The 25,073-nt window shown below is 33.4% G+C and overlaps 2 protein-coding genes across 6 annotated transcripts; one reads left to right on the top strand and one right to left on the bottom strand.

Moving 5' to 3' along the window:
- LOC137813523 (kinesin-like protein KIN-7C, mitochondrial) lies at positions 1 to 19,690 on the top strand. The gene is made up of 26 exons (XM_068615838.1): positions 1 to 371; positions 503 to 600; positions 3,560 to 3,649; positions 6,183 to 6,235; positions 6,926 to 6,991; positions 7,065 to 7,118; positions 7,980 to 8,039; positions 8,770 to 8,848; positions 9,117 to 9,184; positions 10,306 to 10,368; positions 10,478 to 10,582; positions 14,143 to 14,247; positions 14,347 to 14,454; positions 14,545 to 14,694; positions 14,782 to 14,964; positions 15,147 to 15,317; positions 15,586 to 15,822; positions 15,911 to 16,051; positions 16,140 to 16,256; positions 17,240 to 17,290; positions 17,396 to 17,443; positions 17,513 to 17,746; positions 17,877 to 18,617; positions 19,049 to 19,138; positions 19,235 to 19,299; positions 19,385 to 19,690. The coding sequence occupies exons 1-25, from the start codon at positions 130 to 132 to the stop codon at positions 19,253 to 19,255; spliced, it is 3,375 nt and encodes a 1,124-aa protein (XP_068471939.1). The 5' UTR covers positions 1 to 129; the 3' UTR covers positions 19,256 to 19,299; positions 19,385 to 19,690.
- On the bottom strand, positions 4,446 to 22,807 carry LOC137813524 (aspartic proteinase Asp1-like). Of its 5 annotated transcripts, none has more exons than XM_068615839.1 (9): positions 22,464 to 22,792; positions 21,787 to 21,904; positions 21,477 to 21,703; positions 20,789 to 21,022; positions 20,547 to 20,685; positions 20,246 to 20,440; positions 20,100 to 20,172; positions 19,921 to 20,002; positions 4,564 to 5,159 (listed from the first exon to the last, which is right to left on the bottom strand). In XM_068615839.1, the coding sequence occupies exons 1-9, from the start codon at positions 22,646 to 22,648 to the stop codon at positions 4,811 to 4,813; spliced, it is 1,602 nt and encodes a 533-aa protein (XP_068471940.1). In that variant the 5' UTR covers positions 22,649 to 22,792; the 3' UTR covers positions 4,564 to 4,810. The 5 variants fall into 5 exon arrangements, with proteins under 5 accessions (XP_068471944.1, XP_068471940.1, XP_068471943.1 ...); XM_068615842.1 differs by lacking the exon at positions 4,564 to 5,159 and adding an exon at positions 17,947 to 18,081; XM_068615840.1 differs by lacking the exon at positions 4,564 to 5,159 and adding an exon at positions 19,553 to 19,829.
- Between the last annotated feature and the right edge of the window lie 2,266 nt (positions 22,808 to 25,073).

The following is a 25,073-nucleotide window of genomic DNA, read 5'->3' on the forward strand; positions in this document are numbered from 1 at the left end:
CTTTTTGGAGGGAGAAGACAGAGTCCAAACTCCAAAGTCTCTGCACTTCCATGGCCGGCACGTGACCCATTCTCTCTCTTTCTTAAACTCTTACTCTTACCGCCTTCTTCTACCTCTCTTTCTCCGTCCATGTCTTCCGCCTCCGGCTACGGCCGATCCTCCCAACGAGCCTCCGTCTCGCCGCTCCGCTCGCGGAAGTTGCCGGCGGGACCCGCCAAGCCCGCCGGAAGACCTACCACACCGTCCTCCTCCTCCACCTCGTCGAGGCCGTCGACCAAGGCCTCCATTTCTTCGGTGGCTACCGCCGCTGTGGCCGACGTGAGCAAGGCGAAGGAGAATGTCACTGTCACAGTCCGGTTCCGACCCCTCAGGTTCGTCAATTTCTCTCCTCTCTAGTTAGTTAGTTAGTTAGTTAGTTAGTGTGTGTCTTTTCAATTCGTATATTTTTAATTATTATTATTATTATTAAACTATGTGGTTACTGTGTCATGGTTTTGAATAGTGGGAGAGAAATTAATAAAGGGGACGAGGTGGCGTGGTATGCGGACGGGGATCATATAGTGAGGAATGAGTACAATCCTTCCATTGCTTATGGCTTTGGTTAGTTTTCTTATTCACTAATTGCTTTTTCTCCCCATACACACATTACTTCCATACAACAAAGGAAACTCTTACTATATTCCATTTTTTTTTTGCAATTAGATATGTTCCTTCCTTCATTTAAATGTTTGACTTTATTTTGTATGCACTTACTGTTCCCTTATTAGAAATCACGGTAATTATGATTTTTAAGGTAGTAATTGTAAAAGTCGCTTAATTTATTTATAATTGAATGATAGTGTAAAAGTATTTTATATGTATGTATGGACAATATACTCCATAAGCACTTTTAGAGAAACGAAAATAAGAAAAAGTAAAATGAACTTCTCTGTAAGTTACATTATTTTTTTTAAAAAGTTTTTAGTACTTGATGTACAACTATTGACGAAACGAGTGCAAAGAAGAATAAAAAAAATAGTTTGCGTATCACACAAACAGGAGGTGCAAAACAAAGAACACATATAATAAGATAAAGATAAATAACCATCTCGTTTAATAAGCATGTAAGCACTACAATCACTACTTCATTGATTCACTTATAACAAGTAGAAACTACTTCATTGATTCACTACTTTATTATCGTTCATCATTGGGACACGCTTTTTTGAAACCTCCACCGGAGAGATTTTCAATACAAGGACTTGTGGATCTTTTTCCTTATATATGGTCCAATTTTATCATTTTTACTTATTACTTATTACTATTTTTCCTCATTACTAAACATACTGTAAATTGACCTTATCTATAGTGGATACGAGATCTCTAACATACCTCCCTCACACCAAAACATATACATCTCAAGCATGGAATTAGATATTTGTGGGTGCTCTGATAGTGTGTCACAATAGGCCCAACAAATCTGGCTAGGATAGACTCTGATACCATATTAAAAAGTGGATTTTAAGCCTAACTCAACCCTACCAAACTAGCTTATAAGGTGTGGATTTCTCCCACTTATATATTGTAATTTAGTTTTATCTATAGTCAATGTGGGATCCCCATCACAACTATAAGTTCGTTCACCATTGGATTGAGATATTTTTGGACAACAATTTTGTAAGAGATGGTTTTTCGTTTTTGACGGTTGGATATTAATTGAAAGTCTAGAGAGGGAGAAAGGTAGTTTGTAACAACTTTATTTGTGGTTTTCAATCTTCTTTCTTATTTGTGTGCATTGTTGTTTGCTTTGCTTTGCATTGTTTATGCACTTGTTGGAAACTCTCTTGTACCCTTTATTGGTCATAGTGTCTCTATTTCGTTGGTCTAAATGACTTGTGGTTTTTACCCTTACACTGAGAAGTTTTCCACACTAAAAATATCTGTGTCTTGTGTACTTATGTTGTCGTGCTCTATTTTCTTTTGTGCTCCTCATAGACTTTTTCAAGTTGGAGAATTGTATTCCATTGCATATTGCTCTATTATTGATTTGTTATTTTGATCCATCCGCATCAGAACAAGTCCAAAGAGCAGCGCACGAAACAATGCAATATTGATTGCAAATCACCCCAACTAGAGGCGTAAATCACCCCAACTAGAGGCGTAGATTGTAGAATAGAACACAAAGATAAAGATGAATAATTGTTTTGCTTATTAAACAAATAAGCGTTATAATTCGATACTTGTTGATTCACTTACAGCAAGCACAAACTACCCTTATACAAGGTACAAAATGGTTACATGTTAGTTTGAAGTACACAACAATAATTAACTAACATAACAAAATGTTTACAGCAAACTACTAATTTGCCAGATGTCGTAACAATGAGTCATCAAACAACTCTACAATTAAGCGATGTCTACAACTGTTAGATGACCTTACTAATAGACAACATATACAACCATTAGACGTATCATAAAAATAGTTTAGGATCCCTAGATCTACCGTACTTGTGAAGAAGTATGCTTAAATCTAAAATGTTTTGTACTAAAAGGAAAAATCCGTTAGTGTGTATGTGGCATAACTAAGGTTTGAGGAATTAATGTTGGGAAAAAGGCTATTTGGTGTGGCTTGATGAAGTAGTATTCTATTTCGGTTTATATGTTAAAATGTAAAAGGATTATTGAACTGATTTAACCAACAATAGTTATTATACTTAACCAAGTGTTAGAATGTTGGTAGGTTATGGGTTAAGTGTATGTTTGAAAGAGTTTATTTAAATTTATTAGAAATACTTGTATATTTCGTATAAGTTTTTTGTTTTAACTTATTTGGATAATAAGTTCTTGGTGTATTTCACTAAAGTTCAGTTTTAAGCCAGTGATTGAGCTCTTGCTTAATAAAATATAGTAAAGTTAGTTTGATGCTTTATATACAAATTGATAGTGATAACATCATGGGGTGAGCAAATTTTTCAGTTCATTTTTTGTTTATGTAGTCCAATAGTCCATACATTAACTGCATATTTTAATCAGATTATTTTGAGATAATTATAGTTTTTTGTGCTTTTTAAAGTTAACGTATTTGAAAAAATGATTATTTTTCCTGTTTATTGAAATTAGCTTATTTAGAAAACAATTGTTTTTTTGTGTACTGATATTCGCTTACTTTAAGAAAATAATATTTTTTTGGCAGTCTTTTAAGGGTTATGAAAAATGATTATTTCTCAAAAGAATCCATTCCTAAACTGTGCTACAAAATCATAGTTTGTTATTCTTTTCCAAATATTTGGAGTGGCGGTAGTTCGTACAAGTCTAAAATGTTAAGCCAAACTACCTTGTATTTTGGCTCCGATCACAACTTTAAAATTACAAAGATGTTGCAACATTTAATCCGTTCCAATAATTCTGAAAGCTGTTGGTCTATGGTAGATGGTGAAAACAAATAGTTCAGACACGAGAGTTATGACTTTATGTGGCTTCAGAATTGTTTCTCACCAGCATTTCTAAATTGAAGAATGCAGAGTACATGTTGGTTTTGTGCGTTCTTTCTATTTGTAACTAAATTTTTTTTCTGTGGCAGATAAGGTATTTGGGCCTGCCACAACAACTCGGCATGTTTATGATGTGGCTGCTCAGCATGTTGTCAGTGGTACAATGGAAGGGATTAACGGTAATGATTTTTCTGTTATCGTTATGTTAAATTGTCTTTTTGAAAAAGGAAGAAATTAATGGATTGAGGACTTGTACTAAGTTAATGATTTATTAATGGCATGCAAGCTGTCTGCAGGAGCAATTTAATACTAATAATCCCAATTGATGATGTTAACTTGATTGGGGTATGTCAGAAAAGCTATTTCTGATGACATTCAGAGAAGAGCAATTTCTCTTAAATCGAATACAAAAATCTTAATTACAGAAACTCCTAATTTACTACAGAGACAATCTATCCTTATAATTTAGCTCCTAATTGGGGAATGTAATTAAACTGTAGAAGTGAATATTATCTCCAACATATTATGGAAGGTAATTAAATCTGTACAAGTAAATATTATCTCTAACATGTTTCAAGGGATTCTGACACTCCTTAAGTTAGTGAGTGAATGTCATCCATTCCTAAATTGCCAACAATAGATTGAAATGTAGCACCACTTAGCCCTTTTGTCAATTACATTTGCAAGTTGAATTCCGAACGTACAAATGTCCCATTATCCAACTTCTCCTTCATAAAGTGTCTGTCGACTTCAGCATGCTCATTTTTATCACGTTGCACTGGTATGTGCAATATTTATTGTTGACTTGTTATCACAATACATTTTTCACAAGTTTCTCCCAATCAATTGTTAGGTCTTCTAAAATTATCTCAAACTATGGTATTTCATAAATCTCTAAGGCCATTGCTCTAAATTTTGCCTCTACACCTATAAAGCATAGACACGGATACGACACGAAACAGAGATACAGCTAAATTTTATAGGACACAGGACATGTCTCTATATATATATATATATTAAAATGTAGTAATATATTTTGTTATATGAAAAATCAAGAGAAACATTAATAAAAATAGTTTAAAAAAAGATGTACTTATGTAAACCATAATGTTTTATTTTTGCATTTGTTCATCTTCATTAAAAAATACAACTTCTAATTCTGGTTCATCAAAAGATAAGCTAGCAATCTCAAGAATGCCATTGTCATCTACTGAAAAGTCATTTCTTGCAATATCTCATAATTTAGTTTTCTCTTCTTTGTATTTTTGAGGAGTTTCTTGAGAGAAGACGAAGATTACTATGGACAAATACTAGATCCTCTACCCTTTTAGGGCGTCATCTTATTTCTTTTTAAAGAATGTATAAAGAAGTAGGTACTCCAATTTCTCATAAGAGGAAGAACATGGTTGTCCAAATAGTTTAAGAACTATCTTTTGAAGTGTTGGTGCATGAGCTCCATGAACAATCCACCATGATTTTGCATCCATTTTACCTCTATCCCTTAAAGAGTCAACAGTAGCAAAATCTTCTCTTCCATTTGAAAAGTTTGCGAACTCTATATTTACTTGTCTCCTTACTTCGGCATTATCAAAGTACCTCTTAAAACATTTCTTCCTTTTGTGAAGTTCCATATCTTGATATGGGGCAAGTCTTTGTGAATCTTCATTTAACCATTCATGACTATAATATCTACATAAAAAATATATAAACATAAATTAACATATTATAAATTTATGATAAATAATATGTACTTAATAAAATATAATTATAAAATAATTTAACTATATAATGTATTACCTTGGATTTAAAGAATGAGCAAGACAATGAAGAGATGTGCTACTCTTAGTCCAATGATCAATTAATATTGAGTTTACTACCCTAAAAATGATGAATGTTCAGCTTTTGTCTTTCTTTCATGTTGGTATATGACCTTTCTCACATTTTCAATCATTGAATCCCACATTTCATATACTAAATGAAGAGTAGCCATATTTGTATCTGTTTTTTCTGAGAACATCATAAATAGGGGCAGTAAAAACAAGTATGTAATCAACCTTCATTCACCAATTATCAGTCAACAAAGTTCCTTTCACAAATTGTGTACTATCCACATTATCCTCTTTGTAAGAAGACCATTCATCACTAATAACCATCTCTTGGAGTCCTTTTTTTGAACTTCTAAACTTTTTTAGCATAACTATGGTTGAAGCAAATCTTGTTGAAGCAACAGAAAGCAACTTCAATGAGTTGAAGTTATTGAACATTGATAATCTCATAGAGTGCCCCATAATAAAGGTAGCATCATCAACAATTTGTGAGATCCAAGAACATTGTTGATGAGTATCACTATTTTTTTGGGTATATTTTGCTGCACATATATTTTTCAATGCAAGATTTCAAGGTGTACACTATACAAGGAGTCCAATAGAAGGAAATTCTAATTCTATGAGCATACCCACTGCCTTACATACAAATGCATCATCAATTACAATTTGTACTACATTTCTCGGCCCAACCTCCATAATTGCATCTCTCATGTGTTAAGCAATAAAATCTTTGTACTTTATTTCACCAGATTCATCTATTAACTTCAAAAACATTGGTACACTCTCAGTGATAGCCATAAAATTTATAAGTGGTCTTCTTTGATAGCACAAATCAAACATAGCACCTAACACAATATTGGTTGAAAATTGCTTTGCTGATCTGCAGGTACTGTTTTTGCATATGGTGTTACTAGTAGTGGAAAGACTCATACTATGCATGTAAGTTAAATGTTTTATCATCTACATAGAAGTGTCATCATATATGGCACCAAACTCTGTATTATTTTATTTGAGCTTTGCAAAATGGAAATGTCTTTGATAGTCCAACCTGTTCTTGATACCCACACAGTGATTGACAGTCTGAATGTTGCAAGACAAAACTGGTGCAATGGGATTTATGGCTATTGTTTTAATTCTATTTTTTATTGAACTAGTTAGTAGTAGGAATAGGCTTCTGTATCTTTGTTATTTGCATTCTGCATAATATTTTTATTCCCTTTAGTCTTCTGATTTGTTTGGGACAAATTTTAGAGAAACACATTTGAACAGAGCACACAACTTCTTGACTTTGGGGAGGTGTGCTATACTTAATTTACAAAAAGGAATAATTAAGTGAATAATTCTAACTCTATTCCCCACTTTACAATGATTCTGAGCAATTTGGAAAGTGGAATGGGTATATATACATTTCTGTGGTTTCCAACACTTATAAATCTAGTCACTTAATGAAAATTCACAATGTTGGAGAGTGATGTGTAAATGCTAAGTAACTAACTATAAGTTATAAAATTGGCTAATCATCTACATCAGCATGTACTAGTAGTCTAGGAGCTCAAGAAATAATTTCGTATTATGAACACTATAGCAAGAGACAAAAAGAAACTTAGATTTGCTATATAATTTTTGCAGGGGGAGCAAAAATCACCAGGAGTTATCCCACTTGCAGTGAAGGATGTCTTCAGTATAATACAAGAGGTACTGAGTTTAGTTTTCCAAATTGCACTTTAAATCTGTTCATATCCTTGATTGGTTGTGTTTGTCATTTCAGACTCCTGGACGGGAATTCTTATTACGTGTCTCGTATCTTGAGATTTACAATGAGGTTAGCATCACATACTAATACTATGTTATATTGACCTCTCTCGTCTTTATCAAGCTTGTTATACCTATTCTGGGGGAATTCATCTTTAAATAGCAAGAATGATGACCAGATTAACTCCGTTGTTGTCTGAGAATAGCCCATGCAAAATACAAAGGACAATCTAAATTTTAGTTATGACATAAAAATGGATAAAAAGATTAAGTTTGTTTAAATGCAAGTGTGACTTTAACTCAATATGAAATGATTGCAAATGACATAGGATGACACGGATGGACCATTATGTGAGATTGATCCTATAATACAAGTACACACATGGAATTTTGAAAAGAGTACGCATAGTTAGTGTTTGTTTAACAGAAAATGGAAGTTACATGTTTTCTAGCACATAAAAGCCTGTTGGAACCCAGTTTTCCCAAAGGAAAAAAAATGCTTTCCACCAAAGTCTGTTGCAAATGAAAATGGAAAGAGGCTTAGCAATCTCTATTGCAAAAAAGGGTTAGTTATATGATCATTGACTTCTTGCAGTAGACTTAAAATATTAATTTTGGCTAAAAACTTTATCTTGGTTGCATCAGTTGTTACGTGTTAGGGAATATAAGCATACAAAGTTGTGCTTTAAAGAAAAATTATTTGAAATATCTTCTGGCTCAGTGTTGTCTCCAATTTGACTATCATGTCCAAGCCTGACTATTGGAGTTATTTATTTTATTTTTGGCTTCCCTTGACTCAAGTTTCTATGTAGACAAGTTCTACAGGCATGAATCTATCATCTATCCTTGGTGTGTGTGTGTATATTATATATATTTATATATTAAATGATCATGTATCCCTTTTCTTCAATTTTATTTGCTCTTGTTGTAGGTCATTAATGACTTGCTGGATCCAACTGGGCAGAATCTAAGAATACGAGAGGATGCTCAGGTATTTATATTCATTAAATAATATTGGTTTCAAGAGCTGGCCATTATTTATTTTCTTGTTTTTATCTCACCAATAGCTTATCCAAAAGTCTTTTGGGTCTGCTTTTTCTAGAGCTCATAGCTCTGTGTTCTCACTGTTAAAAGTTTTACTTCGGTGAATTTTACAGGGCCAGATTATCTTCAACTTCCGAATGTCTGAACTTTGATTGTTGAAATTATAAGGGGGAAAGAGAGATTTGAGACTTTGAATAATAGGATATCAGATCAATATGATGTATTCTAATATGATTCTTAATTCTAAAAGTTGTAAGGTCCACATTCTTCTAATTCTTGTATGAACAGAACTAGGAAAACAATCCTAATTCTGCCATTAGAGATCCCAATTCAATTTAATATCTGTTAGATATATTTTGTATATGGGCTTGGCCCATCCCTATGCAATGCTTTATACGTATATATCTTCCTAAGTGAAAATAGGAAGACAAAAGGATTATACCACACCAATATATACCATTTCTCTCTACAGTATCAATAAACATAATTCTTACAGTCATTACTTAAGTAATAGCTGGAACTAGCTAAATTTGGTACTTGTTGCTAGCAATCTTCTTTGTTACGCACAAAAGGCTACTGGTTCTTGTTTTCTTGTTGTAGACATTGCATAAAGAAGGCATGATATGCCTTTTAATTGAATCTTATAATAAGACTACAGGTATATGTAATGGTGACAGGGTACTTATGTTGAAGGAATCAAAGAGGAAGTTGTGCTATCTCCTGCTCATGCCCTTTCTTTAATTGCTACTGGAGAAGGTATAATAAACATTTTTATGTTTTTCCCCCTTTCTTATCATTTTAAATCATTGGTAGCATTCACTTCTTTGTTTTTCCTTTACAATGCCTTACGTTCTGCTCCAACTGAAACATGACCGTCCTTTGCTCTTAAATTTTCTTGCCTCCTGCAATTTTATGATCTCCTGGGAGTTATTTATGATTGAAATATTTCCTTTGGTCATGTATTGTTAGATTCTTATTTATTCTAATTCATGCATATTAATGTCTAGTTTCTGAAATAATGCAGAGCATAGACACGTGGGTTCAAATAATTTCAATCTTGTTAGCAGTCGAAGCCACACTATTTTCACCTTGGTATGTCAAGATAATCTCGATATGCTTAAGATTTAAATGCATGCTTCTTTGTCATTTAAAATTCCAAAAGACTTTCTAGTGGGCTTAGATTTAAAATGTGTTCAACATTTTGATGTTTACTCATAATTTTCTATTTGTTGCTAAAAGTCTTATTAAAATACCTGTCTAGATACAATAATATTGTAGTAGTCTAGCAGCAGCAACAGAACATAGGTAAATGTGGTTGCATTTATTATAATCTTCTACCTCTTAAATATTTTTTGTTGCCTCTGGACTTGATGTTAGATAATCAAATTATTAGTGTATTTCCATTGGTAATATTATTAAATGTAATAGTAGAATGCAATAATGAGTATTTTTAGTGTCAATAAAGTATTTGACACTGCAATGGTGACTATTTTGAGGTGTCCGTGCTTCTTATGGAGAAAATGTACTTTTTCTCAGGAGTTTCATATTTTGGGAACATGTCAGAAGAATATTGAGAAGATTATGGAGGATTCTGATCCTACACTACAATCTTAAGACAGAGGTTGCTTGAGAGAAATTGCTTCTTAATTCTTAACAAAATCCTTCTTATTAATACTATTAGTGCATTGAATACAGAAGCTAATCCTGAAATAATTATTGAGCTAGTTAGAAGCTATTTACCACAGTCATAATAATAACAAACTAAATTAGAATTCCAACAGTTCCAGCTAGTTTCAGCGAAAGTACCAATTTTCTTTTCTTTCAAGATGATGGAAAGTGACCAATCAAATTGACAATTCATTAAGAAAATGAAGTTTTGGGGTGTATCAGATGGTCCTGACTCCAAAAAGCATATATTATTCGTGTGCACTAGTTACATTACCGGTCAATTGAAAGATCTAAGTAAAAAAATATTATCATATAACCTTTTTTTCTTTCACTTCCGTGTTTGCACTCTTCTAAGTTTTAAACTACCTTTTGTGGCTTCGGAGGTATATTATTTCATGAATTGGTTAATTTCATGTGTAGCTAGCTATATAACACAATTCATTATGAATTTGTTTTCATCAATCGTAATTGGGATTGTATTTTATTGTTGTTTCTACTTTTTTATGTGGCTCATGCTGTTTTAGTGAATACATTGTTTCTTTTAGACTGTTGAAAGCAGTTCGCGAGGGGAAAATATAGGGGAAGAGGATGTGACATTGTCCCACCTGGTAACCTTCACTAGACCAGGATTATGATTACTATATTGCTCCAGTAATGCCTCCATTGTTTCGTTTATTTCTAAGAGCTCCCCCCCCCCTCCCCCAACTCCTTTTCCAGCACTTAATTGATCTTGCAGGTTCAGAAAGTTCTAAAACTGAAACAACTGGTTTGAGGAGAAAAGAAGGTTCTTATATAAATAAAAGCTTGCTTACTCTTGGAACGGTAATACTATACTATTGTTTTAGATCTTAGTTTTTCTCTTGCCCTGTTTTATGCATGCTTCCGTATTTATTTCAAGGGAGTTACTGTACATGTTTATTGTGTTTGCTTTTGAGGTTAGTTGCATATTTGTTGATTTAGGAGAAAATAGTTCATAAGTTACAATAGGACATTATAACTAATTACAAGTGCGCTGTTAGAAGCTATTAGATGATTTTAGAGATCTTTTTGTAATCATTACTTCAGGGAATTCTCTATATATAGAGATTGATGTATCAATTTAATTAAATCTTTTCTCATTCAGTTTAATATTTTTGAAGTTGGGATCAAAGCTCTAGACTATGGAGTTCTCCTTCCACATTTCTTCATTGTTGTCTCAGCAATGATTCGTTTTGATATAGTTTCCTAAAGTGCATCCAACTTGAGTTTCGTGACCATCGTCTCTACCATCACTATCTCCGTAGCCGTTGGAGCCTCCAATCAGACCAATGATCACACAAAAAGATTCACTATCCTTTGATCAATTAGTTGTCGGAGTCGCACCGCCATCTGAGTAGTCGCATGGTTGTGCGTGCGACTTCTTTCTCTTGAGTGGGTTTTGCACACCACTCGTTTCTGGCACATCTGATAGCCAATCCCACTGTTGCTTACTTCGTTGAAGTCACCCTGAGGTGATAGTTCCAAACCTGCCATTGTTTTTCCCTTTTGCCTCAAGTTGTGTGTCTCTTTTGAAAGAAGCACTATTCAAGGAGACACTATTGTGTTTTCTACTCTGATCTTTTTATTTACTTAAAAAAAGGGTCTGAGGAATCCCTATTTTTGGCATGGCAAGGATGTTGTTTCTCTTACTCAGTTCGTTGAACGATCCTAGATGTTTAACTTCTTATTAAGATTGAATCATTAATATGATCCTCTTAGGGCACGAATTCTTGGGAAGGAAAGACTTCCTTATCTTTCTGAAGTCTTCTACATTATTGAGGTGATGAGATTCGTTGAATGGTCATGATGAATGAGCCCTCCACTAAAGGAGTTGCCATGTTCTCTGAAAAGGCTTCCAATCCTAGGACTTCAAATCCTTTGAACATGAAACTCAACTCAAAAGGAAAGTTGGATTGTTGGTGCACTCATTGTAAGAAATCTGGCCACATTAAGGAGATTGCTTCAAGCTACATGGAAAGGAGAAAGCTCTTGTTTGTCTAGCAAAACTAAAAAGGTCCTCTCTCAAGGAAGGTTAATCAGGCAACTTCAAATTCTGAAAATTTTGGCAAAACTCCTTCATTTTCTTCAATTGAAGAAGGAATGCCTACATTACCCCCTAAAATGGAATGTCTAACCTTTCATGGATTTTTGAATCCGTCATCTTTTGATAGTTGCTCTCTACTATGACTGGTTATCACTCCAATTCCTTTTTTAATGTTCTTAAAATTTTATGTAAGGACCCTTGGGTTCTAGACTCTTGTGCAACATACCATATTACCTCTCATTCACCTCTTTTAACTTCACATGTTTCTCTTTTTGGTAACCACATTATTGTTGCCAATGGGACTCTTATATCAAATTGAATCCTTTTACGTGTGTTCTCAACTTCAGGAGGAGAGTTCTATAGAAGTTAAGCCTTCTGAATCTCGAGTTATCTTTTGTTCCTTTCCTTCAGGGTTGTTTCTTGTTGATACTACTCTTGATACTCTTGATAGTTCTCCTGGCACATCTCATATGGATGTCTTTGAAGTTGCTCCTAACTAGGGCAACTTTTTTCTTGAGTTAGGGTCAGCTCTAGAAATTAGTTCTCCAAAGATTTTTTTTTTTTTCACATACAATAACAAAGGAGACAAAAACAATTAATCTAAGACAACTCCAATCACCTTCGACACCCTTGAACCTTTGGAAAATTTCTTGAATAATAATTGTGAACCTCACCTTGACGACTTACTTATTGCTTTAAGGAAAGAAACTTGGTCTCGTACAAACTTGTGGGGAAGTTCATTTACTTAGCTTACACCAGACTTCACATAACTTATGTTGTGAGTGTAGTTAGTCAATTTATGCATGATCTGTTAAGAAGTGGATTTTAAGCTTAACTCAACCTCATAAAACCGGCTTATAAGATGATGTTTGCACTCACTTATAAAGAATGAAATATCCCAATCTCTAGTCGATGTGGGATTTCCAACACCCCCCCTCATGCCGAGGCTACCAACTCGTGCGTGGAAATATATGTTATGGGTGGTCCAATAATGGTCAGATAGCGGTTGACACGATAGGCCCAACAAATTCTCGCTAGGATAAGTTTTAAATGGTTCTGATACCATGTTAAGAAGTGAACTTTAAGCCTAACTCAACCTCATAAAATCGGCTTATAAGGTGAGGTTTGCACCCATTTATAAAGAATGAAATATCCTAATCTCTAGTCAATGTGGAATCTCCAACATGATCCAAGGGAGAGAAATTTCCAGGTTGTGAACAAAATCATTTAATATTTGAAGACATGTCCAAGAAGGAGAATCTTTTTCAAGAGGAATGAAAAAAAAATGGAGGTGTATATTGATGCAAATTATGCAGGGTTTGTCACAAACAGGAGATCCATCTCAACATATTGCATGTTCTTGGGTGGAAATTTGGTGACTTTGAAAAGTAAAAAACAAAATGTTGTTGCAAGGTCCAGTGCAAAGGTTGAATATCAAGCTATGACAGATAGGGAGGGTGTGTGAATTGTTATGACTGAGAATTATTCTGAATGATCTTAAAGATGTGAATTGTCTATGACTCTTTATTGTAATAATAAATCAATTATTAGCATTGCTCACAATCCAATTCAGCATACCAAGCACATAGAGATAGATCTGCACTTTATTAAAGAAAAACTAGCTAGTGGCCTTAGCACTACTTCTTATGTCCCATCTGGGCTTCAATTAGGAGATCTGTTGCAAAAATTATTCCCACTGAATGATTTCATGATATGACATGCAAGGTGGGAATGATAGATACATTCACCATCTTGAGGGGGAGTCTTGATTCAAGACAAAATATAGTCGATAAGCTACAATAGGATTTTGTAATTAGTTACAAGTGTGTTTTTTAGAAGCTGTTAGAAGATTCTAGTGATCTCTTTGTAATCATTACTTTAGGGTTAGAGTTCTCTACATATAGAGGTTGATGTAGTATTTCAAAGATCAATTTCAATAAAATCTTCTCTCATTCAGTTTAATCTTTTTGTAGTGTATTAAATATAACAATTTTTCCTCTTCAGTAATAGCTTTGGTAATAACTTGTTCTTGAGTTCCTTTAGCATTTAAAAATCCTTATTGGTCCATATGTGCTGTGAATGATTTATCGAGTCCTTTTGTCTCTTAACAATTGTTTGGAGTACAATCTCTGTGTCCACAATAAGTCTATATTATAAGGCTATAAGTAACATTTTGGTTGCATTTCAAGTATTATACTATGCTACCAGGTTGTAGTTTTCTCTACATGTAAAGAATATCAACGGATGCACGGATGCTTTATATCCCAATCTCAAATTTTGTAAGTGAAGTAATTCTCTCTATCTTGTTTCTGCATTGCAGGTGATTGCTAAACTAACAGATGGAAAGGCAACTCATATTCCTTATCGAGATTCAAAGCTCACTCGATTGTTACAATCATCCCTTAGTGGCCATGGAAGGATTTCTGTAAGTACAATTTCTCTTTAAATTTTCTGCCAGTTGTGATTTGTAAATATTTGCATGGCCAACTAATGTTTGAAAATGATTATGGTTTGGTTGTTGAAGCTCATTTGCACAGTTACTCCAGCTTCTAGCAGTAGTGAAGAGACACATAACACATTAAAATTTGCTCACCGGAGTAAGCATGTTGAAATCAAAGTTTCTCAAAATAAGGTCAGTTAATGTGAAAAATGTTGATATTCTGATAACCTCTTGACATATTAATTTCATGCTATTTAACTTTTATCTGATTTCCTGTACTAGATTTTGGATGAGAAGTCTCTGATCAAGAAATATCAGAGGGAAATTTCTGAGTTAAAGCAGGAGCTGCAGCATTTAAAGCGTGGCATGGTTGAGAATCCCAATATGGCGACCACATCTTCACAAGAAGATCTGGTTACTTTGAAGCTTCAGGTTTGTGCTGAGGCATATACCTTGGGTCATATTCTGTATGGTGTTCTTTCATTTCCCCACATTAAGCATTACTTTATTATGTAATAGCTCGAAGCTGGCCAATCCAAATTGAAGTCAAGATTGGAAGAGGAGGAACAAGCTAAAGCAGCCTTGATGGGAAGAATTCAGCGTCTAACCAAATTAATCTTAGTTTCTACAAAGAATGCGATGTCATCAAGCATTCTAGAAAGGCCCAGCCATAGACGAAGGCATTCTTTTGCAGAAGATGAGGTAATTTTTGACAAGGGTACTCCCTTTAGTGCAGCAGTCAATTATATGCTTTGGAATTTGATATTTAAATGTATTGACTTTCAATCAGTGTGTTGTTTTTACATACACATTTTTAGTTTTTTGGAGTAAAATTGTAAATAATATTTATGATAATGACAGATGTTCATCTTCTTTGAATGCAGCTAGCATATTTACCAGATAGAAAACGTGAGTCCTGGATTAATGATGATGCAGGGAGCCATGCTTCAGTTCCTTCACCAGAAGAAAAGGATGATGTTACCAATTTAGATGAATTGGGGAAGGATTACAAAAGAAGCAAACGGCGGGGAATGCTTGGGTGGTTGAAGTTAAGAGTAAGTTATTTTTCTTTTTTATTTAAAATATATTATTTATTATGTTGAAATAATTAACTAGCTGATTGATGAATACAGAAGTTAATATGAATATATAAATAATAATAATATAATCCCAATTCATAAATAATAGTTCACTAAAGATTGGGAACTTCTTGCCTAGTGTGATTTGGATTTGACTATTGGCATTTGCTCGATCTAAATTTTACATGAACTTAGTATCTTATATTTGTTGTTAACCGACCAGTAATATTTACCATCAATGCAGAAACCTGATAATGTTGATGGATTATCACCAAATGTTGATAGTGAGGGGTCTGCAAATGGGTCACCTGCGTCTGCTTCAAAATTAACTCCAACTAGAGTTATGCTTTATGACATGAAAGACTCACGCAGGAATTCAGTCAGCAGAAAGGATAATGCCCCATCTATCAATTCTTTTACAGGAAGAACTCAAGCTGGTGATTTATTCAGTGTAACTGTTGGAGGCCGTCAACTTCCTCCGGTAAGATCACAAATACTTGTGATCAATGTTTTTGGAAAGATATATGCATGATACATGTGACCAAAATTGTGCCGAATGACTCTTGCAGACTGGGACTACTGTTACAGATCAAATGGATCTACTGCGGGAACAAGTGAAAATGTTGGCTGGCGAGGTGGCATTCTGCATTAGTTCTCTGAAAAGACTGTCAGAACAAGCTGCTAATAAGCCTGAAGATATCCAATTACAAGTGAGGTTTTTACTTGAGATTGACAAATGAAGAACTACTTTAATATTTTAGAGTAAAACTGGGTGGGTTATTTTGGTGATTATTACAGGAAGACATGCATAAGTTGAAGGGTGAAATTAGCCAAAAGAAGAATCAGATCCGTATCCTAGAGCAACGGATGATTGGATCCTTAGGACATGCACCAAGTAATAGCGAAATGTCTCAGGTAACCAAATTTAAATCTACTTGAAGTGACCTTGACTTAAACTGTGTAAGGAAAATAAAGATTTATATTATTGATAACAATTAGACTAATTACATTTTCATCATTTCTATTTGTAATAATCAAATTCTTTAAAATAAGGAAATAAATATAGACAATTCGAAAGATGTTTTTCCTAATTATCAAGAAGATATTGAGAATATTTTTTGCTAATAATCTACTATTTGCAACACTTCTCATTATGTACGTGACAACCAGACAGCTTTACATGAAGTTTGGTTCTAATCTGTTTAATTAAAGTAACAAAACTGCTAGTGATTATTATATCATGAACAGATAAAAAAATACACAGCCTGACATTGATCTCTATAGATAAAAAGCAAAGAGTCACATTTACTGCTTACAAAACCAAGCTGACGAAGTGGCAACTGCAACCTGTCAAACCATTGTTGTGGTGCTTGTTTTAACTCATTGAGTGCCTTGTTCAATTTACAAACAACAAATTTGTCCCCCACTTCAATTCAAGGAGGTTGTCATATTAAACGGTTTCTTCAAGAAAACCAAACTTTGACTAAGAGTTGTTTGTCTCGGTGGTGAGAATCCCTGGAGATAACAATGTGGGTGTTACTAGACTACTTTTGATAGAAATTTATCTAGTCGACCATGGTCATTAACCCAATGGGTTTGGTTTGGGTATCTACAGGGCCCTATGCTCCACAAATGAGAACTTCAAATTTAATTCTCTTTTCTTCCCTTGTGGAGAGATACCCCACTTCTTTTGGTTAAAATATAAAACTTATCGTACCCAAAGTTTTAGTTGTGATTGTAGTTTCGAATAAATGACACTTCATTTTCAAATGGTTCTTAATGAAAGCGTAGTTTGCAAACTTTCTACGTATTGAAGACCTTTCTTTTTTTCTAAAACAAAAATTGGGGTATATTTTATCGGTAAACATCAACTAACACATAACTTTATTCTAATGTAGGCTCTATCCAAGCTTACCACTGAGCTCAATGAAAAACTTTTTGAACTTGAGGTAGGTTGTCTTGTCCTCAGTAGTTTCGTAATGGTTTCATTGCATTTAAGTAAACATTAATCTGAGTACTATACTAAGGCGTTCTCATGCTAATTGAGCATTCAGATCAAGTCTGCAGATAACAGGATACTTCAAGAGCAATTACAGTTGAAGGTATATTACACAATTGTACAACCTTTTAAGGCGACTTGTTGCAATTCCTGACGTGCTTAAATTCTACAGAATTCAGAGAATGTTGAGATGCATGAGACAATTATTTCACTAAAGAAACAGATAAATTTCTTGGATAAAACTGCAACTAATTATCAGCATGTTGCTGATAATCAGACCGACTGTTCTAGAGATGTATTGGGAAAATATGACGAAGCACAATCAGTCAAAAACATGAATGTAATAGTTTCTCAAGTGCAGGGAGGAAGCAACGATTCAATTAAAAATTCCGAAATTCTTGTGCAGGTTCTCTCTCTTTCTGGCACCTTCTACGGAAGGAAACTTCAATGGATAAATTTGGGAACCGGTTCCTACATGGTTTTGCTTGTTTGTGTTTCACTAGGAGTGATATAATTTTCATTATAAAATTGTGCAGGCAGCTGAAATAGAGAGTTTAAGGGAAGAGAATGTGAGATTGGTGGAAGAGAAAGACGGGCTTGAAATTCAAAGTCAGAAACTTGCAGAGGAAGCTTCATACGCAAAAGAGCTGGCAGCAGCTGCAGCAGTTGAACTCCGAAACCTGGCTGAAGAAGTGACTAAACTTACATATGAAAATGCAGAGCTGAGTGGTGATCTGTCAGCTGCAAAAGAGACACCTGGCAAGTCAAACTTGTCTCCAACATCTTATGAAAGCAAGCAAAATATTAATAATAGTTTTCAACTAGATGGGAAATCAAAAAAGCGGGGGAATGAATTTCTTGTTGAGGAGTTGCAGAAGGACCTTAGTGCTAGACTCCAAAGAGAAGCTGCACTAGAAGCAGCTCTATCTGTGAAAGTCGAAGTTGAAGCTGACCTAAGAAGGACACTTGATGAAATAAAACACCAAAAACAAGATTTGGAATATGAGCTTACAAGCATGCAGATACTGATGTCAAAGATGAGAAAGTCTGGCATTAATGTTGTGGACAAGTCAACGGTTCATGTGCGTGATGATGTACAAACCAAGGTTAAAATTGGATATCCAACATCTAATGGTTACTCTCATAGGAAACAGTACAAAGAAACTGAAAATTTTGGAAGCATGGAAGATATGATTGTATTAGAAGAACTAAGGGCTAATTATCAAAGAGAGAGAAGAAGATGCAAGGAACTTGAAAATCATATTTCTATATTGAAGGTATCTCATTCTGATGATCTCATTTCATATTTCATTGATGTTCCAAGATAATATTAATCATACTAATTATCTGCATTGAGTAAATTTCTAGACTTCTTATCTTAACTAAGATTGGGGGCGAGAAAATGAGTTTAGGTGATTTTTTTAGGAAAGATGATGAAGAAAGAGAAAGTTGAGAAAAGCTAGACTGAAAAGGGAAGAACAATGAATGTCTTCATGATTATATATGATTAACTCATTCTATAAAACTATAATTAATAAAATAGAAATTTCTGTCATAGAAATATAATTAGTAGATAAACATAAATTGCCCAAAATGGTTATTTCCTTTGGTGGTCATGTATATGGCATTAGATAAGCCTAGACTTGGTTTTCTGATTTTCATACGTGAAGAAAGATCGGAAATGATATTACTTTTAACCATGTAATAGGGTGAGGATATCGCTGGTCTGGATGTTATGGCTCTTGAGGAACTACAAAACCTTCATATTGAGGCAATAACAAAGATTTGTCATGCAAAGGTGACATGTCTTACTTGTCTGTAATCTTCTACCTAATAGTATAATCTCTTGCGACCAATCTGTGGTGACTGATTAATGTTATTTAACATCTTGCAGTACGCAAATCAAAACTTGTAGCATCTTTCTGCTGACTGCTGAGTGTTATAGACGGGGTACTCGAAGTGAGTAGCGATTCCTTTGCATACGCACTCTGATTTTTATTTTCTTAATTTAGGTTTTAACTTAATATGCATATTACTATTGCAGATACAGTATACTTTATAACTTACCAAAATACTGACAACCACCTGTCAATCATACTTGTGCTGGTGTATGGAAGCAGTGAAAGCCGTATCAGTTAATTTAAGTAAATAACTAGTTGCTACCGATGGGTGTTGAGGCCGCACAACTAAATGAAATTTTCGCTAGCAAGGATTGGTAACTGTAGCTTGTGTCATTTGATAGTTTCATTTACAATTTCACAAAATTAAGCTTATGAAGCCCAAAATATTGTACTAAGGTGACAAAAGAATCTATGTATATATATGTTGTTCCACATGGAATTGTAGATGCTATCTAATGTACATCCGAGCACCCCTTCACAACAACTCATTGATCGTCTATATTTTCGAAAGATGCAGGGAAACCGTTCCCAAAGATACCCAAATTGGCTGCGTATGGGTGTGGATTACCTTCCAAATCACGATCCACACTGGTAATAAAAAAGGGAAAAAAAAACACACTCTTGTAAACACTTGATGTTGCTCACAATTATATAAGAAATCATAATGTAAACATATTACTTGGGAAGCTTATCACAATTTGCAGAAACCCATCCAATCTTCTCGTTGTCATAAATGACCATTCTGTCTTGTAAAGAGATGTCTGACAGCGCCAAAAGGTGTATTGCCATCAAAACAACAACAAAAAAAAAGAGAAACAAAAGTGGAATTGTTTATACTTAACATTTGACATGCCTTACCTCCGATTATGTTGAGACTTTCTAGTCCTACTTCAGTGCCATCTAGAATCCCCAAGCAAACATTGCCATGTTTCTGCGAACGGACAGTACGTTAGACTATTTCATTTGTTCTCTTAGCTAGAGATTTAGTCTTAAACGGATCTCACAGTGATAATAAGATAAGCTTCTGGCGGTAGCTGCATCTGCACATTCTTAGTTTTTGTGAAGCTAAATGCAAGGGGTTTGAAGTATTTCTTGATATCACTTAACGATTTGAAAGATTTTGGACCCTTCCAACAAATTGGAAGTGATGAATCCTCGGTTGCTCTTGTCAACTGTTTCCCCTTTAAATCATCAGTCACCTGAATCATCATGATCAAGGATAATTAACTGAAGATGTCTAACTAATGGCCATATAAGACAATGAAATTTATGGCTAATATTGAGGCTCTCTAGTTTCTATCTCACCAAATTTACAACAGCTTGATACGCAAGGGAGTTGAAGTATGTGTAAGAGCTCCCACTATCGAAGATAAGTTCAAGACCCTTAACTTTAGTAGTCTTTCCATTGAACAACAGCTCTGCTGGTCCTGAGCTGTAGTGTTTTCTGAAGCAGTGATTGTTTGCAAGCACTCAAGAGTGGCAACAGATGATGCATGTCTGAAACAAAAACCTAAGAAGGAAAAAATAACATCAATTTTAAAACTTACTCCGAAGAACTATGCACCATGGATGTCCAAACAATTCCTGAAGAGGGAACGGGATCATCTCCAAAGAATAAAAACCCTCCTCCTCTTGCACTTAGGCAGTGTCCAACTACATTGCGTATCAGACCCAAAGAATGAAGCTGAGTTAATATGCTAGCTCTGCCGTTGCCAAGGCCAAGGACTCCTGCCGTAGAAGGTGGGGAGGTAGAACCAGAATACTTTTGATCATATCCGCACCTAGCCATGCAACAGACAAAGCAACTCTTAATTATTCACAAAGGAGAATGGTAACTTCTTTCCTGTGAGCTGATCAATTTTGTTCTGTTGTTCTATTTACTTACGCAAAATTTCACCATATTTTTGTTAGCATTGTAACTTCACTAATAGAAATTACTAATTATGTCCCATTAGAATAAACTTCTCTATAAATACTTGTAAAAGAAGAAAACTAAAAGCTAAAATGAATTGAGCTTTTCCTACCTAAAATCAACTTATGCAACAATTCTAGAAAAGTTAAATGAGAGAATTTCTATAAAAAGTTAACTGCAGAAGTTTGTTTTAGCTCATGGGAGGTCAATTCATTTTACCTTCTTATTTTCTTTGTCTATAAGCGTTAATGGATAAGTTTATCCAAACAGAACATCAGTAGCAGATACAACCCGTGTCACTCACTGTAAACAAAAACACTCACCCAAAGGCAATCTTAGGGTGCACCACAGAGCCATTGGTGAATTGAAAAGCAATGTGGTCCCGGACTAGCACACCCAGAGATGATCCATTATCTGCATACTCAACTTCATAGTCACATTGGTCATCTGGGGAAGCACAATTATGGTCTGTTGATAAGTGCACTTCAGAACACAGTTGGTCCACACATTGCACAAGGTTGTGATTGGGTTTATAAAGTTGCACACGAGGCTACAAAGATTGACACCAGGTGAATACTGATTCTGAGGATAGAATTCAGAAAAAGGCCTAATATTAGTTTAAGCATCGCATACCTTGGTGCAACCTTTACATGGTGCATCACATTGAACCCAAGTGATGTCACTACCCGAATCTATGTCAAGGTCGTAAAACTTGGGCGGATGGCCAATGTTGAAAAACACTGTGTAATGCCTGCATAAAGAGGATAAAGATACTTTTCATGGAACCATCATAACTTAAACTTAACATTAACAACCAATTCACTATAGAAGTTCAACAACCACAGTTCCTTGTGTTTCCCCCAAAACATGCATAAGCAAAAAGTGAATTATTTTGTTAATAGAGATGGGGTCCAACTACCCCACCCTTCAAAAATAAAGGACTAGAAAAAGTTAAGAGGCTAGTCACTCCTACTTTTCATTCTTCTCTAACTAAATTATAAATTGAATGGTAGATGAAACTCAATGAAACAGCAGATATGAAAAGTCTAAGACTAGATCAGGAATCAAATATACAAGAACTGATCAAAAACAGAATTGCACTTTTTTTCCAATTTTAAAAAATATAAGAAAGCAGGACAAGAATGTTTCAAAGAAAAACCACAGCTCAACTTAGAACAGAAATACCAGAACAAAGTCATCCAAGAAAAAGAAAACATTCAATAATACTAAACAAAAACTGAGAGAAAAATGAACAGTAAGAAAGTGATTAAGAAGTTTGACCAAAAAATAATGATAGAATGACAACATACCCAAGAGGGTACACATTTCCCTGAACTTTGAAAACAGCTGAGGAGGAAAGGCGACGTGGGGTGGCGAGGTTCTTGACTTTGTGGGGTTGATTGGCTGCTGAGAAAGAGAGTGGGAAAATGGCAGAAAATAGAAGAAATGATACGAAAAGCGAGTGCAATGTTATTCCCTTGCTTCTAAAATCCATCGTTGGAAAGAACTTTATGAATGAAAAGGGAAAAAGGTTGCAATGATACAAGGAAAAGTTGTCTTAGAAACAAGTGAAGAAATCTCGAAAGAAAAGAAGAACGAAGGATTTTCTGTGCGGTGTCTATTTTCTATCTTAAGTTTTTGGTCGGGGGCAGTTGGCATATACCAACGTTATTTAATGCTTTATTTTACATTTGAATTTTTTTAATACGTTTTTTTATTATTGATTGGGATTTTTCGATAAAAATGTGAATTTTAGAAGTTACATAAGAAGTTTTGGTATATGATTTTTTTTATATTCATAAACCACGAATTTTGCAAATTATGATTTCTAAAAAGTTAAAACAGTATATGCTTGATAAATTTTTTTACAAACATTCCTTAAAAATAAATTTTAATATATTTCTAGAATTTTAATTTTTACCATATTAAGTTATATGATAAGAACAATTTGATATTTTCACTGCATTTTTTAAATTTTATTTTATTCTAAAATTTATTCTTGTATTAACTGTTTATGCTAAAACCCTAACTTTCTTTAATTTCAATTACTTTACTTTTTCATTACATCTTAACGGTATATACTTTAGAGTTTATTAAAATGTAAATTATTATATATTTGAACTAAATTAAAAGATATAATTGATATCATATACTCGGCGGATAAAACTTTAGATTATATTGTGGTTATTTTACAGAATTTTTTTTTTTTTTATTGCGGACTCGATTTATTTTAAAAGCGTTTTTTTTTATTTATAAACACTATAAGCTCGAGATTTTAAATAGGCATTGAAATGCAAAAACACTCATTCTGAAAGTATTACAAACACCAAATCAATACCAAAATATTTACTCATTCCTAAATGTTTTTACATTTTTTTAAATTTTAATCATTTTTAAAATAAATAAAAAATTATAAATGTTATTACAAATATAATTAATATAAATATATTTTTATAAATTTACAAATATTTATGTATGCCAACATATTATATTTATAAATAAAATTGTAAAAATAGTTAGTTTAATAATAAAAATTAAATTATAAATATAGTAAATACATATAAAAACTAATGATGCTTTTATTATTATATTTTAATTAAATATATTTTAAAAATATAATAATTTATAATTTAAAATATGTTCTTAATTTAAAATATAATTTATTTTTTTATATTTTTATTTAAGTTCTTCTTCTTATTAGTCATTGAGCATCTTCAGCTTGTTTGAATCTCTTTCTTTCACCAGATGAACTTGATAGTGAGAGATGCATTAAATGTATTTCATGCAATATTAAATGTTTTTTTTTTCCTTTTTTACATTACAATAGTTGGATCTACTTATCTTATTCTTGAACAATGCATTTTTTTTGGTTAATCTAAATTGTAGTGTCATACGATGTAGACAATTCGTTCAAAGTTGACAATGCTCAATTGAGGAATTTGTTGAAGAAAAGTAGTTTCTATTCTGTCTAAAAAATCTTTTGATGTGACTTGTAGTGCAACATAAAATAAATATGTATATATATATATATATATTTCATTTTGTACGAGAATAATATGCACTTATCATTTAAACACATACGTGTCATGCAGTTGCAAAATAACACTACATAGTGTTGTATCGTCTGTCAGACGAAACACTTACATCTTACATTATCTATTATTAAACTTAAATTATTGTTTTTCACATGAAACATGATATGTTTTATACTTAACTAACTTTAGCACTTAATCAAAATTATAAGGTATTGGAATTTTTCTCTAACAATAGTTAATTAGATTATTTACCACGTTTTTAGTGCATAAATATTCATTTTTAATTTGGTACATGAGTTGTAAAAGAGGGATTAGTTAGGAATGATCTTATATTGTAGGTTCTTATAGATATATATTAATTTTCTTTAGATAGGTGATGAAGACATAAATATGGACAAAAAACTTTCAAATTATGAAGAATTTGGTTAGTGAAAGATATAATTCAGTAGATCATCAACCATTGCAAATAATTATTTTACTATCATTTTGCTTATCAAGGACCTATTAACTTGGTGAAGGATTCAAATTACAATTAATATATTTAACTTTCCATTTTACTCAGCACATGCATTTTTTTGCTTAATGCACTTTAATTCATCTATTCTTTACAAGTTTTCTTCTACTATTATAGCACCTTTAGATTAAAAAATTTAATTCAGTTCTTCTTACTTTTTAAATTTTAATTGGTTCATTCTTCTTCTTTATCTCTTTATTTCCCAACCATGCAATTTAATTTTCAGAACTTCATAGTTTTCTTTATGACTATCTAAATTTCAAGGTTAATTTTTGATTCATTCTTGGTTTATTACTTCGAGATTTTGTTTTCTATGGTTCTAAATGTTAACATTTTGCTTAGTGAAACTTCTTCTTCAATTTGCATTTTGA

The sequence above is a fragment of the Phaseolus vulgaris genome, chromosome 1 (genome assembly GCF_000499845.2).
Source record: "Phaseolus vulgaris cultivar G19833 chromosome 1, P. vulgaris v2.0, whole genome shotgun sequence".
Lineage (NCBI taxonomy): Eukaryota > Viridiplantae > Streptophyta > Magnoliopsida > Fabales > Fabaceae > Phaseolus > Phaseolus vulgaris.

What these genes read in the sequence shown, in the direction of transcription:
- LOC137813523 (XM_068615838.1), top strand. Translation starts at nt 130, where the DNA reads ATGTCTTCCGCCTCCGGCTACGGCCGATCCTCCCAACGAGCCTCCGTC. An exon ending in GTCCGGTTCCGACCCCTCAG is followed by an intron (nt 372 to 502) that starts GTTCGTCAATTT and finishes GGTTTTGAATAG; the next exon opens with TGGGAGAGAAATTAATAAAG. An exon ending in GAAAGACTCATACTATGCAT is followed by an intron (nt 6,236 to 6,925) that starts GTAAGTTAAATG and finishes TAATTTTTGCAG; the next exon opens with GGGGAGCAAAAATCACCAGG.
- LOC137813524 (XM_068615839.1), bottom strand. Translation starts at nt 22,648, where the DNA reads ATGGATTTTAGAAGCAAGGGAATAACATTGCACTCGCTTTTCGTATCA. An exon ending in GGAAATGTGTACCCTCTTGG is followed by an intron (nt 21,905 to 22,463) that starts GTATGTTGTCAT and finishes CTCTTTATGCAG; the next exon opens with GCATTACACAGTGTTTTTCA. An exon ending in AATTGTGATAAGCTTCCCAA is followed by an intron (nt 5,160 to 19,920) that starts GTAATATGTTTA and finishes TTTTTTATGTAG; the next exon opens with ATATTATAGTCATGAATGGT.